The sequence below is a fragment of the Lepidochelys kempii genome, chromosome 11 (assembly GCF_965140265.1).
Source record: "Lepidochelys kempii isolate rLepKem1 chromosome 11, rLepKem1.hap2, whole genome shotgun sequence".
Taxonomy (NCBI): Eukaryota; Metazoa; Chordata; order Testudines; family Cheloniidae; genus Lepidochelys; species Lepidochelys kempii.
In genome coordinates, this window is record NC_133266.1 from 41,165,813 (window position 1) to 41,181,268 (window position 15,456).

Genomic DNA, 15,456 nt, shown 5'->3' on the forward strand with positions numbered 1-15,456 from the left:
TGAAAAAAAACCAAGAGCCCTTGGTGTCATTTTCAAATGAAAAGATTGAAATATAGACCTTTTGATTTCTAATGAAGAGTTTGAAGTCTCCTGGGTGAACTCTTGAAACAGTGTCCTGAATGAACCCCAGTCTTTGGTTTGGCTGAAACAATGGAAATAAATGAATTCTTAAAGTTCACTATGTCCAGATTCATATCAAAGCTATCATATATGGGGGAGGCCATGGCCAAAAATTCTTCCAAGGAAGGCAACTCCAAGTTATCACCACAATCATTCTCTCCCTAATTCACACACAAACATCCGTTTATTGGGAGCAATTTTTCCTCCCACAATTTATACTATTAACCTAAAATCAACGAGAGGCAAGGCAAATCCTGATCCTGCTCCCACTGAAGACAATGATGAAATTCCTATTCAGTTCAACAGGAGCAGGATCTAGGAGGGCCAGGGGTCCAGTTGAAAAGGAACCTGACTGTCCAGTCAGATATACTGAGCAGACTCCCAAAGTCCGGTTACTGCGGGAGAGGGAAGTGGGGAGGCGCCAAGTCATCATCATGGCATTGCAGGCCCCCACTTAGCCAGGGCCACCTCCTACCTGCATTAGGTGGCTGCAGCTCCTAGCCCCGGTTCTGCAGGCAAGTCTCTCCTGACCCATGCAGGGAGGGGGGAAGAAGGGAAAAGCAGTGAGCGATGGAGGGAGAGGGAAAGAGAAACAAACAGGGACAGGGCCTCAGGAGGAAGGGGCAGGACAGGAGTGGGGCCTCTGGGCATGGGTGAGTCCTAGGAGGAAGGAGTGGGGCAGGGGCAGGTCCTTGGGAGGAAGGGAAGGTTCTGGAACTTGCTGGAGTGTCCAGTTTTTAAATATTACGAAGTTGGCAACCATAGCAGGATCAGACCTGAATTAATGTCAGCAGAAGGATTATAATGGGGTGTACAGGCAATTTAAGATTTATGAGACCAGTACTACCCCATGCCAGGTTTTCAACAAAGGACGGTTGGGACAAGAAATGAGGTCACTGACGGAGAGGAAGAAGTCTTGGGAAAGCCATGTGGGCTGATGATGATGCTTTTGGTTTTAGTGCCCAGATTTGTATAATCAGAGGTGGGCTGGAACTTCCCTCTCCCTTCAGTGGTGAGAGATCAAGTTGGTTCTTGGTGGGTCCTGCCTGTGTGTCTGTCAGAACCAGGAGAGCACCACAGGCTTGGAAATGTAATCCTTAGGGCAGGATAGTAGTGCGAGCATGAGGGAAGGCCTGCTGGGATATAAGGAGACTGTATAAATCCTGCCTTTCCTAGAGGTAATAAACCAGGAGGCAAGCAAAGTCCTGTTGGTCTCTCCCGTAAGGTATGGAAAAGTAGACCTCTCTGTATTTATTATATGTGAAATTTGTTTTGCTTTGTAGTGATTCTGAGACAGACTCTTCTAATAAGATTCTGTGAGACCATGTAGATAGCTTCACTGCCTCCTCCCCACCCCCCTTTTTTTCCCTTCTGCAAATTGAAATAAAGCTTCCCTGGCCCCAAACTTCCAACCTGAAAAGGGAGCTTTTTCTGTTTATAAATTCCATGGACGTGCTTTCTATTTATTTATTTATTTATTTATGTATAAGGCCCCTTATGTGGCTAAGCAGCCTGAGATTAAGGTCAAGCTGAATGAAACCTTTAAATAACATTCAGGCCAATTGAATTTACAGCGTACACAAATTATATACCATTACATATTGCACTTTACATTTGCGTTATTTGATCTAATCCTGCATGATATGACTCAATACAATATTTAAAAAAAATGTTTTCCTATACCTAGTCTGAGTGGGCCCAATTCTCCCCATTGGATATCTGCTCATTACCGTGGAGGTACACCAGAGGTGCATTGGCTTAATGTTACTAAAATAAAATCGTGATTCAGTAAATCTCTTGAACCTTCCTCCCTCTGGTTGGGGAGAGGGTCCACAGGCCAATCCATGCTCTCTAGTCTGCTCCCCATAGATTTGTAGAGGCATCAGTGCAGTCTTTTAAACAAGCCCAGCGTTCTTTATATTACAGTTGTAGGTACAGGAGTGAGCACTTCAGAGGTTTGCTGTCCTCTGTGATACTTACAAGACATGTGCACACAGGAACTGTGCTTTGGTGCAGTTTGTTTATGTTTTTCTACATTTTTTTCCTTTCCAAAAAAAGTTTTTGCATCTAATTTCCATGTTTTTGCAATTAAAAATTTAAAAAAGTAAAGCCACCCTTTGTTAAATATGTAGCTTTATATTTTATTGTTTATGGTGTTAAGTGCATGTCACAACGTGCTGTGCACAGGATATGATACGCAGCTAAGTTATGTGGCAGAGTCGAGACTTCCTGAATAACTGTAGCCAAATCAGTTAATTCCTCTATGCCTCAGTTCCTCATCTATAAAATGGGCATTTTTCCTTTCTTCTACCCTTTGTCTGGGGTTTTGATCGTAAACTCTTCAGAGAAAGGACTATCTTTCAACAGATGTCTGTATAGCATCTAGCACAAGGGGCTCCAACTCAGCTGGGACTCCTGGGAATACTGTAATAAAATTAGAAATAAGAGTAATAATACCAAAGATTTACTGCATGTAAACAGGTGGTAAAATCTCTTGCAAATAGAAGCTGAAATAATTTGTAACCAAAAAGGGGGGGGAAAGTTTTTATTCTTTTATTTCCATGATTCCTTCTTATTCTACCAAAAGAACAGGACTGAATGTTCTCTTTAGATGAAATGATTCACCATCTTTTCCCTGGCTCTTAAGTGTCATCTCTCTTGCTCCATTATAAAGCTGTGACAAGCAGTCTGATTGTGATTCTTGATACATTCCTTAGAAAATGCCCTCTGTTGTTTCATGAACAGTGCTACTGAGAGGCTTCACTATATCTTTACAATATGGTAAGAAACAAAAACGGTCTGTAAATCTGACCCTCCAACCTCACTGATCATGAAATTCCTGCTGGAAAGCCCCTGAAAATAATCGTTTCCTCAGTTCTTACTGTATTGGATATTTTAACTAGTAAATATTTTCCTTGACACCTTGGCACTTACCATGCCCAGCCTTCCCAAGGTTCAGAGCAGGAGAAAATGGATTATGCACTTAATAATAAAAGGCGAGTCCTCCGACTGGTTCTACAGTGGGCTGCTTCGTATGGAGATCTGCTGCAAGAGGATGAAGCAGCAGTAGCCTTTCTGGAGGTACAGTGGGATTGCTATTGTATCATTATACTGAAGAGCAGCTACCGAAGAGGGTTTGCATCAGTCCACTTCACAACCTTTAGAATTCTGTTGACAAGTATGTAGATGCCATAGATCATTTTAAAGTGCAAAGCTCTCTTTGTGTTTTCTTTCTCAGTTTTGGCTGCAGAGTACACACATGATTGGTTTTTATTTTAATGCACAACACTTACAGAGCCAGCAGGTACAAATCCTTGCCGTGTGGGTATTTGTAAGATGCTCTGTTGCGCAGTGAAGAGGGCTCTGACAACAGCGGAACCATTGTAGTTCTGCTGTGCAGTGGTGAGAGGCAGGATTTTGCCAAGGGAGAATAGACCCTCTGCATGCCACAAAGGTCTTCCTAAACCCTGTCATGTAGATGGTTTGTTTGAATCTTGTTGTGTTGTGCCAGGGAGGGGCTAGAGGATCTGTCACGATGTGACGCCAAAGACCACTCTGTCCCCAACTGAGGCTGCCCTGCAGCCACACTGGCTGCTGTAGACTGGAGTCCTTGCCTCCAAGGTCCCTGCCTATCTCCCATACACACGGCCCAGCTACAGCATTTGACCCATAACAGTGTCAATTGTTATGAAGATTGTAAACTCTTTGGGGGCAGGTACCATGCCTTTGTTTTTGCTCTGCAGTGCACAGTACATTTGGAGTGTCATATAAGGAATAACAACAACAACAACAAAAGTGAGATTGCTCCTTTAAAACAAAATGACCTAACTGTAACTGTTCCATTGCATTATGTATAAAATTACCTATGTTACCACATTATTTGTGAAAAAATAATGAATTCCATAATCTTTCTCTGTGATCTTCTAAAAATGTGGAGTATGGCAGTGCAGTGCTTAACGAGAAAAAGCACTTCCACATCTGTCTCACATTTTTACCATTATGCTTCCTTCCTGTTTGTGCAGTTTTAATTTAAAACACAAATAGAAGGGATACAGGAATAGGCCAGAATTTGAGTGTTGTGGGGCATCTTATTGTTCCCTTATTCACTAAACTGGGTCTTACTCTTAGTAATCAGTAAACTAGCATATGTAAGCTCACTAATCCTTTATCCTTTTAGGTACAACTCGTCTATTGTGTCATTGTTCAAAGACTGTTCTGTATCATTTACAGGAATTTTATGTATCTGTATCAGATGATGCAAGAATTATTACAGCACTGAAAGAGCAACTCTCAGAGCTAGAGAAGACTGTAAAACAAATGTAAGGTCTTCCCTTTTTTGGTTCATTTTACAACTAAATACCCAGTGAAAAATGTCTGTCTTAGAGCTGGCTGGAAAATGTTCCCCAAGTCCATGGGAAGCTTTCAAGATGGCTGCTATAAAAGAAAAATGCTTCCATGCATGCATGTTCAGACAAGCATATGTGACACTTTCTCTCTCTATGAACATTCTTGTGAATACCAAATTCACTCACAAACGTTCACACAAAGAATATGAAAGGAATTGTAAATTCCACTGAAGCAAAGAGATCAGCCTAGATGATCTAATTGTTCCATGTGGCCTTAAATTCTATGAAGCTATGAACAAAATTGCAAATTAATATTTGTGTACAATTTTTGCAATATTTGCCCAATCCTAGTTTAGACTATGATAATCTTTCTTTATTTTCTTAATATAAAACATATATGAATACCTAAATACAATAGTTTGGAGAGTGGTCAACGTCTAAACTGATATATTGTAGGGAATATCGTCCAAAATATATTTAATGACACAGTGTGCTTTTTCTGCTTTCTATAGTTCGGAAGAAACTAAGGCACCACAAAAGAAGGTAAATGGACTTTATTTGGCAATCTTCTAAAACAAAGGCTTCGCTTTAAGACTTACATTCTTTCCTCTTCAGTAACATACAATTTATTAGAACAACACATATTGAAATATTTTCAAGACTTAAACTGCAAGTTTCTTTGTGTTACTTTCTCACCTGGATCTTTGATACAGTATGTCTAATTAGATCTACTCCATGTTTCTTCTTGCATTTATGATTATGGGGTTTTTTGATTGTTTGTTTCTGGCAGCACAAAATACTTTTGCAGCAGTTTAACACAACTGATGACAGAGCACAAAAACGCCAGCCGATCAGGGGGAGTGACGAAAGTAAGTATATGCATACAGGGGTTTGCAGCACTCTGTTTTCTGATATTTGTAATAAATTTATCACTCCTGAGGCAGAGATCAAAATAAACATAAGTATCCACAATTGACAAATCTGGGGCAAAAACATGTTTGCATTTCTTCGCCTAACGTGGTGCTTAGTCACTGATTTTAATAGAACTTCCTCAGACCCAAAAATACACTCTTTTAAAATAATTAATAAACAAAGTAGTTTAAAAAACAGCACTAGTAATATGTAGGTGTGTAGTACATGTGCAATGAGTGACCTGTAACACACATGACATTGGGGGCTTTATTCCCCACTAGTTACACACGGGTGTAACTCTGTAGATTTCCTTGGAGTTACATTGTCATAAAATGTGTGTAAATAGAATGGAGAGGCAGGCTTTGGATCTCTGGCCTATAACAGGAAGGCCTATTAAATAGAAGCTTTAGTTTGCTCGCATGAACCATTTTGTCTTTAGTTTGACTCCCATGCAGCGTTGAAGATAAAATTTACATCAGTGCCTCAGCTCTACTCACTCTACTCACTTCTTTTTACCTTGGGCTGGAGATGCTCCTCTGTGTGGAGGCATATTGGAGACCTGGCTCTGTGGTTTACCCATTGTAACCAAAGATATTTTAAAAATCCCATAAATCCTGTCCCAGCTGTTAGTCAACATTTCAAATGGGTGTTAAAATTTATCTTCACAATAAAAGCTGCCCCAGCTTCGAACCCAGCATTGTTCTGTCAGTCAAGGGACACTTTGGATTACTGTATGAACAATAATAGTAAAAATACAGCCACATGCAAGTTTGTACATCAAGGATCAAAAAATTGATTTATAGAATGGGAGACTGTACCTTGGAATGCAGTGATCTGAAAAGGACGTCGTTGTTGGTAAGCAAGTGAATGTGAGGTCCCAGTGTGAAGCTACAGCAAAAAAGGGGTGCCATAATCCTTAGCTGTATAAGGTGAAGAATATTAAGGAGGTGGCACTAGATCTGTATATGACATTAGTGAGACTACTGCTGAAACATTGTACCCAGTTCTGGTATCCAGACTTTAGAATAGATGCCGAAAAGTTGAAGAGGGCTCAGAGAAGACCTACAAGAGTAACTCATGGTCTGGAAACCATGCCTTGCAGTGAGAAACTTAGAGTTCAATCTATTTAGTTTATGGAAGAGAAGTTTGAGGTGACTTGATGATGGTCTATTAGTACCTACACAAGGAGCAGTTAGCTGATATTAGAGGACTATTTAATCTATCAGACAAAAACACAGCAAGATCCAATGGCTGGAATTTGAAGTCAGCAATATTCAGACTGGAAATGAGATACAAGTTTTTAGCAGTGTGGATAGTTACCTATTGACACAGGTTACTAAAGGATATGGTCAATTCTCCATCACTTGGAGCCTTTAAATCAAGACTGGATAAAAAATGTGTTCTAGCCCATCAATTGACTGGATTTGCTGCAGGAATTACCAGGAGAAATTATGTAGCTTGTTTCATACAGGAGGTCAAGTTATATAATCATAAATGGTCCCTTCTGGCCTTAAAATCCATTTATGAGTAATGACATTTATAATTATGAATGCTAAGGTTAGAGTAATCAATTCTCATGGCTGAAGGTATTTGCTGATTGCCACAGAGAACGCTAAGGAATTCCCCCCTGCCCATGTCCAGCACTGCCAGTTGGCTAGGTGCATTATTGATAAAAGGGAGTTGCCTTCCTGTGAAGTAGGAATGGGCACTGCAGGAGCCAGGATCACATACTTAATGGATCAACAACTTGATCTCATTTGTCTGTGTTGCCTCCTTACTGAAGTCAATAGAGCTACCCCAATTTACCCCAGCTGAGGATATGACCCTTCATATTTTTCCTATGGCTCCTCTGCTATATATGCTCAGTCTGAAGTAGTTTGCATTCTCTGTGGTGTTATATTCAACTCTGCCCAGGACTCTCATTTGGATAATGGGCAAAGGAATTCCATAAGAAATTTCAAAATGCAAAAATTACTTTTTCAAAATAAAAAATGGAATAAAACGGTTGCCAGGTAAGTGTTGTAGTTCAGTTTTGTTTCATATTCCATGAATGGTGTGAGTGAGACAGAGACTGATGTGTGGACAGTTATAATAGCTGCACAGCGGCAAGAATGACTGTGCAGAGTAAAAAGTGGGGCTCCTCCATGATGGAGCCGTGCATCTTGCACTTCCAGCAGAAGTGGTCTACTTACATAGGCTAAAGCACCCCAGGAACAGCACTAACTGGCACCTTTGGCATGAACCTACACCGCAGCTGAGGCACACTTAGCACTGCTCAGGAAGAATGGGTGTAAAGGTGTCCTTAAATCACCTTGCATCCCCCCAGTCCTCGGATGTATCTGCACCAATCCAGCCCCTGGGTGCAACTCAGAAGAATTTACAGCCTGAACTAAGTTGCACCAGCTGCTTATGGCCCTAAGTGCCATTACGGCAGCTAAGGATCAGAAGAGCTTAGAGACATCTTGGCCATGCCGCCTTTTCTCAGCCATGCTTCAGGCACTGGTCTCCTGATTGTATGCATAGGAGCCCACAGGGCAGTGCTGTGCCAGCTGAAGGCCCCTGTCCTCTGGAAGCTGGTTAAGCTGGCTTTAGGGCACTTTGCCCTGGGACAGGGGGCCATGGCTGCCGTATTACAGTCTAGCTCTGGGTTTTGGCTTTTTCACTTCTAAAACTATATTAACATGGTCTCCCTCTTCTTTTGCCCTCCTTTAGATCTGCACGTCCTTGACCAAATATCAGCCGCCTCTCCCTTTCCAGCATGGAAAATCACAATAAGGAGATACTAGGCTCCTCAAATTTTGGTGGGATCGGGTTCCCCCCCCAAAAAAATTGAAAAGCAGGGACCCCATTCTGTCTTTCCCCCAGCTAACTGCACACCTCACTCTTCCCCCGCATTAGCCTCCTTCACAGCATTGCAAGGTAGTTACATGCCAGATATGCTAAACATTTGTATGCCCCTTTATGCTTCGGCCACCATTCCAGAGGACAAGCTTCCGTGCTGATGATGCTTGTTAAAAAAAATTATGCATTAATTACAATTGTGACGGAACTCCTTGGGGGAGAATCGTATGTCTCCTGCTCTGTTTTACATGCATTCTGCCATATATTTCATGTTATAGCAGTCTCTGATGATGACCCAGCACATGTTCGTTTTAAGAATACCTTCACCGAAGATTTGACAAAGGTGCCAATGTGACATTTCTAAAGATAACTACAGCACTCAACCGAATGTTTAAGAATCTGAAGTGCCTTCCAAAATCTGAGAGGGACAAGGTGTGGAGCATGCTTTCAGAAGTCTTAAAAAAGCAACACTCTGATGTGGAAACTACAGAACCCGAACCACCAAAAAAGAAAATCAACCATCTGCGGGTGGCATCTGACTCAGATGATGAAAATGAACATGTGTTGGTCCACAATTGGATTATTATCAAGCAAAACCCATCACCAGCATGGACACATGTCTTCTGGAATGGTGATTGAATCATGAAGGGTAATATGAATCTTTAGCACATCTGGCACATAAATATCTTGCGATGCCGGCTACAACAGTGCCACACAAATGCCTGTTCTCACTTTCAGGTGACATTATAAACAAGAAACTGGCAGCATTATCTCCTACAAATGTAAACAAACTTGTTTGTCTGAGCAATTGGCTGAACAAGAAGTAGAATTGAGTGGACTCATAGGCGCTAAAGTTTTCCATTGTTTTATTTTTGAATTGAGTTATTTTTTGTACATAATTCTAAGTTCATATACATCATTGTTCTAAGTTCTGTACTTCAGTTGTAAATTCAACTTCCATGATAAAGAGATTGCACTACAGTACTTGTATTAGGTGAATTGAAAAATATTATTTCTTTTTTTTTTACAATGGAAATATTGTAATAAAAAATAAATATAAAGTGAGAACTGTACACTTTGTATTCTGTGTTGTAACTGAAATCAGTATATTTGAAAACGTCCAAAAATATTTAAATAAATGCTATTCTATTATTGTTTAACAGCACAATTAATCATGATTAATTTTTTTAATTGCTTGACAGCCCTAATTTTTTACAATTGTATATTTGTTGTGAGGGCATTTCCCTTCATTTTCTGAAACATTCTTGATTTTTCAATAACACATTTAAATATTAAAAAAAGGGGACTAGAACAAATGCAATGCAGCTTAAATTAAGCCTTGATTTTGATTATGAATCTCTTATCAAATCTGGTTTTGTAAATACAGTATGTAAACTCTTTATATTGTATATAGAGCATTCATAGCCAATTTTTCTTAACTTCTTACAAAATAAAAATCACTTATTGAATATTTGACTATCCAGTGGCTTGAAAGTTAAGGAAACGTCAAGTGATACTGCCTTTTATGAATAATATGGTAACACTGGAATTTCTGATATCATATAATTTGCTAGAAGTTCCTGCAAATCAGTCATTGCAATTAGTCAAACTTTAGAACAATTAGCAATCTTGGAGCTGCAGTACCAAATAAAGTTGTTGCGATCTGCTAGCGTTTGTTATATCTGTTAGCAATGCGTTATTGAAGTATAGCAAGTAATTTGCACTGTAAACTGCATTCGCTTATGTACGGCAGTCACAATGCACTCTTTTGTCTTTAGTTCTGTTTAAGGTATACTGTATCGACCACACCTACACTACTATCCGCGTGCCAGTGATGGCCTCTGTTAAGGAAGTGATCAGTGCGGTAGCAGATAAACTGGGTTCTGGAGAAGGCTTGATCATAGTAAAGATGAGTTCAGGCGGAGGTATGATTTTTGCATGATCTTTAATGCTTCTCATTTAAAACGAAGCACAAAACCAATACTAGTTTGGTAAAGGCTATTCCAATAAATTTTAATACATGTTCAACTAGTATGAAAGTTCTTTCTTAGGCGCAAATCCTGTTCCACTTTTTTGCAGTTGCAGCATTTTTTGTTTCAGAAGTGGGTGGCAGGCAGCCTTCTTAGCATACACTGGGAGAGTGACTCATAAATCAGCTGATCAGCTCTTCTTTACCTGTGATCTGCACCCCAATTTTTAGGACTGCCACAATGAGGGCTGAGTACAATTGCCCGAGGGCCTGGTGGAATGCACTTACTTACTGACTTTCCAGTCCGTTTTGGAATAAGAACAGCTATTTAATCTCTCTCTGCCCAGAGAATGGTGATCTGTGCCCTTAATTATTGTTGGGTTTTGGTGGTGTGGTAGATTCTCAAGGTTGCTGTTATGCATGATGCCTGACTCTTGTTTTCAGTCTGTGGGGTTAGGATTCCATGTCCCAGATCGATGGGAGTTTCATTTGAGCTTTGCGCTTTTATATATTGATGTCACTTTTCTTCAGTCAGTGGGTTCTTACAGTCATCTACCTTGTATCTAAGGCATTCGCTACACTCATTCAAGTAATGCACATATCTTACTAATTTTTTGTTGTTGTTAGGTCGCTGCTGTTAATTCCACATGCATTTAATAGGCAATCATATGCTTTCATTTTTATAGAAAAGGTGGTGCTCAAACCTAATGATGGTTCAGCATTTACAACTCTCAGTGTTAATGGACGTCTGTTCGCTTGCCCACGAGACCAGTTTGATTCCCTGGTATGTATGTATACTGTTCTCAGCATTGCAAATCAGAGTTTCTTTCTAACTTAACTTTCCAGATACAGTAAAAGCTTTGTTATCTTGCATGTTGAGGAATGGGGGGTGCAAGTTACTCAAAAATTCCGGCTAACTAAGAGTTATACTTACCAATGGAATACCAATTTTCAAAGAATTAGAATACAATAAAAACGAATAAAGTATAAAATAGTATGCAGGAAATTACCAATCCAGTAGAAGTACTGCACTGCAGAGTGCTTGGTTTCTTGAAGCGCTTAGGTGTATACTGGTAAAGTTTTCTATACAGTAGGTTATCTTATAACATTACATATCACTAGGTGCAGTACATGGCGTACAGCTAGATCACTAAAAATACACAACACTAAAACTGTAGTGAACATAATTTAATCTTTCTTTGATGATTCAGAAGGCATTTCAGGATCTTGCCATGCCTCAGGGTCATCATTATCAATAGCAATTACCATTGTAGATGTAGAAGGTATAGGAGAGTGGGCTGAATCAGTAATGACCCTATGACACATCTTGGAAACTGCTTTTTTGAATAAATCCCTGATATCAGCATGCTTACTTGTCTTCTGCCTCTTTTGCATAAAAATAGAGTGCAGAATGTTCAATTGCATAACTTCCTGGGCAGTATACTAGTTCCGGTTACTAGACTGAAGATTTGTATTGGGAGATATCAGAAATGCAGGTTAATAGAGCTTTCTGTTCGATCAAGTGCCGGATAACACAGCTTTTACTGTATTTTGAACACTAGCTCAAAAGTTTCTTGCCCCATTCTGTCTTTTGAATGTTTTAGCTCATCTGAGAGATTCAAAGATAAAATTTTGTCACAGTGCTGTGGGAAGAGCGCCCTTATCAAAAACCAGGGTAATAGTATCATGTCTTAAACTAGGGCAAAAATTGTTCTCTTATCCACACAGCAGATCTGGACTCCAATATTCTAAATGGAAGTAAGCAATGTAGGCTTACTACATATTATAACCCAGATCTGATTATAGAATTCTCTTCTCCCCACCCCCCATTCCTGTATATATAAAAGTTAGATGTTATCAATTAAAATATTATACAGACTTGATTCATGCAGTAAGTGCTTTAAACCCATCTCTGCCTGACCCCCCAAATACTGTGTCAAAATCACAGATGATTCTAACTTGAATCACAGAAAATATTCTAAGTAGAAAGTCTGGTTTTCCTTAAGTAAAATTATTCATAAGTGCTTACTTGTTCATACAGTAACTTTAACAATGTCCATGGGGCCTGCTTTTATGGAGTTTGATTTTGACTGTACTTTTTTTTCCTTTTACTTCATTAAAAACAACTGTCATTGCCAAGCCATGTCAGCATAAACTCTATTACTCCAGACCTCCTGTATGCTTTTAACAAGTTACTTAGTATGTATGTCTTTTTTCGTTTCTAGATATTGCAAAATCTGAGTTTGCTTCCGCTTTAGATTTAGAAACGAAGTTGTAAATTTTCAGTCCTTGGCTGCCTTTTCTATCTTTGCTATCTCCACTCAGGATGGACTGAATATGTCAAATACACTTTATTGTACCATTCAAATGTGACAAGGTCCCAATCCTGTGATGTGCTGACTGTCCTCAGCTCCTGTTGACTTCAGGAGGAATAGAGGACATTACGCATCTTATAGTTGCTTCTCAGCTCTCCAAAAAAGAAGTCTACATATTGACCATTCCTGCAGTATTCTGAAGAATGGTGTTAACAACTAGCAGAATCCCACAAAATGAAACACCTTTTACTGTTTAAGAATGCACTTTCTAATTTGTGAATTTGTTGATGTTTTGCCTGGCAAGCCCCTTGTGAAAATAAGGGGGTTATTCTGGAATGGATGAATTTACAAATATCTTGTGTGTCTAAGTCTAAATGTTTCTTCTCCAGCCTTGGAAAATGTATTTAGGGCCAGCTGCTTGTAATGGTAACACAGTAATGTGTTGTGATAATCTCTGGGTATGTCTACACTACGGAATAAGGTCGAATTTATAGAAGTCGGTTTTTTAGAAATCGGTTTTATATATGCGAGTGTGTGTGTCCCCACAGAAAATGCTCTAAGTGCATTAAGTGCATTAACTCGGCGGAGTGCTTCCACAGTACCGAGGCTAGAGTCGACTTCCGGAGCGTTGCACTGTGGATAGCTATCCCACAGTTCCCGCAGTCTCCGCCGCCCATTGGAATTCTGGGTTGAGATCCCAATGCCTGATGGGGCTAAAACATTGTCGTGGGTGGTTCTGGGTACATATCATCAGGCCCCCCTTCCCTCCCTCCCTCCGGGAAAGCAAGGGCAGACAATCGTTTCGTGCCTTTTTTCCTGAGTTACCTGTGCAGACGCCATACAGGTAGCCAGCTCAGGTAACCGTCACCGTATGTCTCCTGGGTGCTGGCAGACGCGGTACGGCATTGCTACACAGCAGCAGCAACCCCATTGCCTTGTGGCAGCAGACGGTGCAATACGACTGGTAGCCGTCCTCGTCGTGTCCGAGGTGCTCCTGGCCACGTTGGCTGGGAGCGCCTGGGCAGACATGGGCGTAGGGACTAAATTTGGAGTGACTTGACCAGGTCATTCTCTTTAGTCCTGCAGTCAGTCCTATTGAACCATCTTATGGTGAGCAGGCAGGCAATACGGATTGCTAGCAGTCGTACTGTACCATCTTCTGCCAGGCAGGCAAGAGATGAGAATGGCTAGCGGTCGTACTGTACCATCTTCTGCCTAGCAGCCATGAGATGTGGATGGCATGCAGTCCTTCTGCACCGTCTGCTGCGAGCCAAAGATGTAAAAGATAGATGGAGTGGATCAAAACAAGAAATAGACCAGATTTGTTTGGTACTCATTTGCTTCCCCGCCTCCCCTGTCTTGGGGACTCATTCCTCTAGGTCACACTGCAGTCACTCACAGAGAAGGTGCAGCGAGGTAAATCTAGCCATGTATCAATCAGAGGCCAGGCTAACCTCCTTGTTCCAATAAGAACAATAACTTAGGTGCACCATTTCTTATTGGAACCCTCCGTGAAGTCCTGCCTGAAATACTCCTTGATGTAAAGCCCCCCCCCTTTGTTGATTTTAGCTCCCTGAAGCCAACCCTGTAAGCCGTGTCCTCAGTCGCCCCTCCCTGCATCAGAGCAATGGCAAATAATCGTGCATCTGAGTTGAGAGTGCTGTCCAGAGCAGTCACAATGGAGCACTCTGATGGGGCTAAAACATTGTCGCGGGTGGTTCTGGGTGCATATTGTCAGGCCCCCGTTCCCTCCCTCTCTGCGTGAAAGCAAGGGCAGACGATCGTTTCGCGCCTTTTTTCCTGAGTTACCTGTGCCCGACGCCATACCACGGCAAGCATGGAGCCCGCTCAGGTAACCGTCACCGTATGTCTCCTGGGTGCTGGCAGACGCGGTACGACATTGCTACACAGTAGCAGCAATCCATTGCCTTCTGGCAGCAGACGGTACAGTACGACTGGTAGCCGTCCTCGTCATGTCCGAGGTGCTCCTGGCCACGTTGGCTGGTAGCGCCTGGGCAGACATGGGCGCAGGGACTAAATTTGGAGTGACTTGACCAGGTCATTCTCTTTAGTCCTGCAGTCAGTCCTATTGAACTGTCTTATGGTGAGCAGGCAGGCGATACGGATTGCTAGCAGTCCTATTGCATTATCTTCTGCCGGGCAGGCAAGAGATGAGGATGGCTAGCAGTCCTACTGCACCATCTTCTGCTGAGCAGCCATGAGATGTGGATGGCATGCAGTCCTTCTGCACCGTCTGCTGCCAGCCAAAGATGTAAAAGATAGATGGAGTGGATCAAAACAAGAAATAGACCAGATTTGTTTTGTACTCATTTGCCTCCTCCCCTGTCTAGGGGACTCATTCCTCTAGGTCACACTGCAGTCACTCACAGAGAAGGTGCAGCGAGGTAAATCTAGCCATGTATCAATCAGAGGCCAGGCTAACCTCCTTGTTCCAATAAGAACAATAACTTAGGTGCACCATTTCTTATTGGAACCCTCCGTGAAGTCCTGCCTGAAATACTCCTTGATGTAAAGCCACCCCCTTTGTTGATTTTAGCTCCCTGAAGCCAACCCTGTAAGCCGTGTCGTCAGTCGCCCCTCCCTCCGTCAGAGCAATGGCAGACAATCGTTCCGCGCCTTTTTTCTGTGCGGACGCCATACCAAGGCAAGCATGGAGGCCGCTCAGCTCACTTTGGCAATCAGGAACACATTAAACACCACACGCATTATCCAGCAGTATATGCAGCACCAGAACCTGGCAAAGCGATACCGGGCGAGGAGGCGACGTCAGCGCGGTCACGTGAGTGATCAGGACATGGACATGATTTCTCTGAAAGCATGGGCCCTGCCAATGCATGCATCATGGTGCTAATGGGGCAGGTTCATGCTGTGGAATGCCGATTCTGGGCTCGGGAAACAAGCACAGATTGGTGGGACCGCATAGTGTTGCAGG

The 15,456-nt window shown here is 41.7% G+C and overlaps 1 protein-coding gene across 10 annotated transcripts in view; it reads left to right on the forward strand.

The window, feature by feature from the left end:
* The window catches only part of RAPGEF4 (Rap guanine nucleotide exchange factor 4), a 227,969-nt gene that overhangs the window by 186,824 nt on the left and 25,689 nt on the right, over positions 1 to 15,456 (forward strand). For 9 of the 10 annotated variants that reach the window (XM_073305859.1, XM_073305860.1, XM_073305861.1 and 6 more), the window contains 6 exons: positions 3,051 to 3,201; positions 4,351 to 4,439; positions 4,979 to 5,009; positions 5,257 to 5,335; positions 9,998 to 10,144; positions 10,875 to 10,972. In XM_073305859.1, the coding sequence (XP_073161960.1) occupies positions 3,051 to 3,201; positions 4,351 to 4,439; positions 4,979 to 5,009; positions 5,257 to 5,335; positions 9,998 to 10,144; positions 10,875 to 10,972 (595 nt within the window). Of the gene's footprint in view, positions 1 to 3,050; positions 3,202 to 4,350; positions 4,440 to 4,978; positions 5,010 to 5,256; positions 5,336 to 8,497; positions 9,059 to 9,997; positions 10,145 to 10,874; positions 10,973 to 15,456 lie in introns of those variants that run through there. The other variant, XM_073305869.1, reaches the window with a different exon arrangement.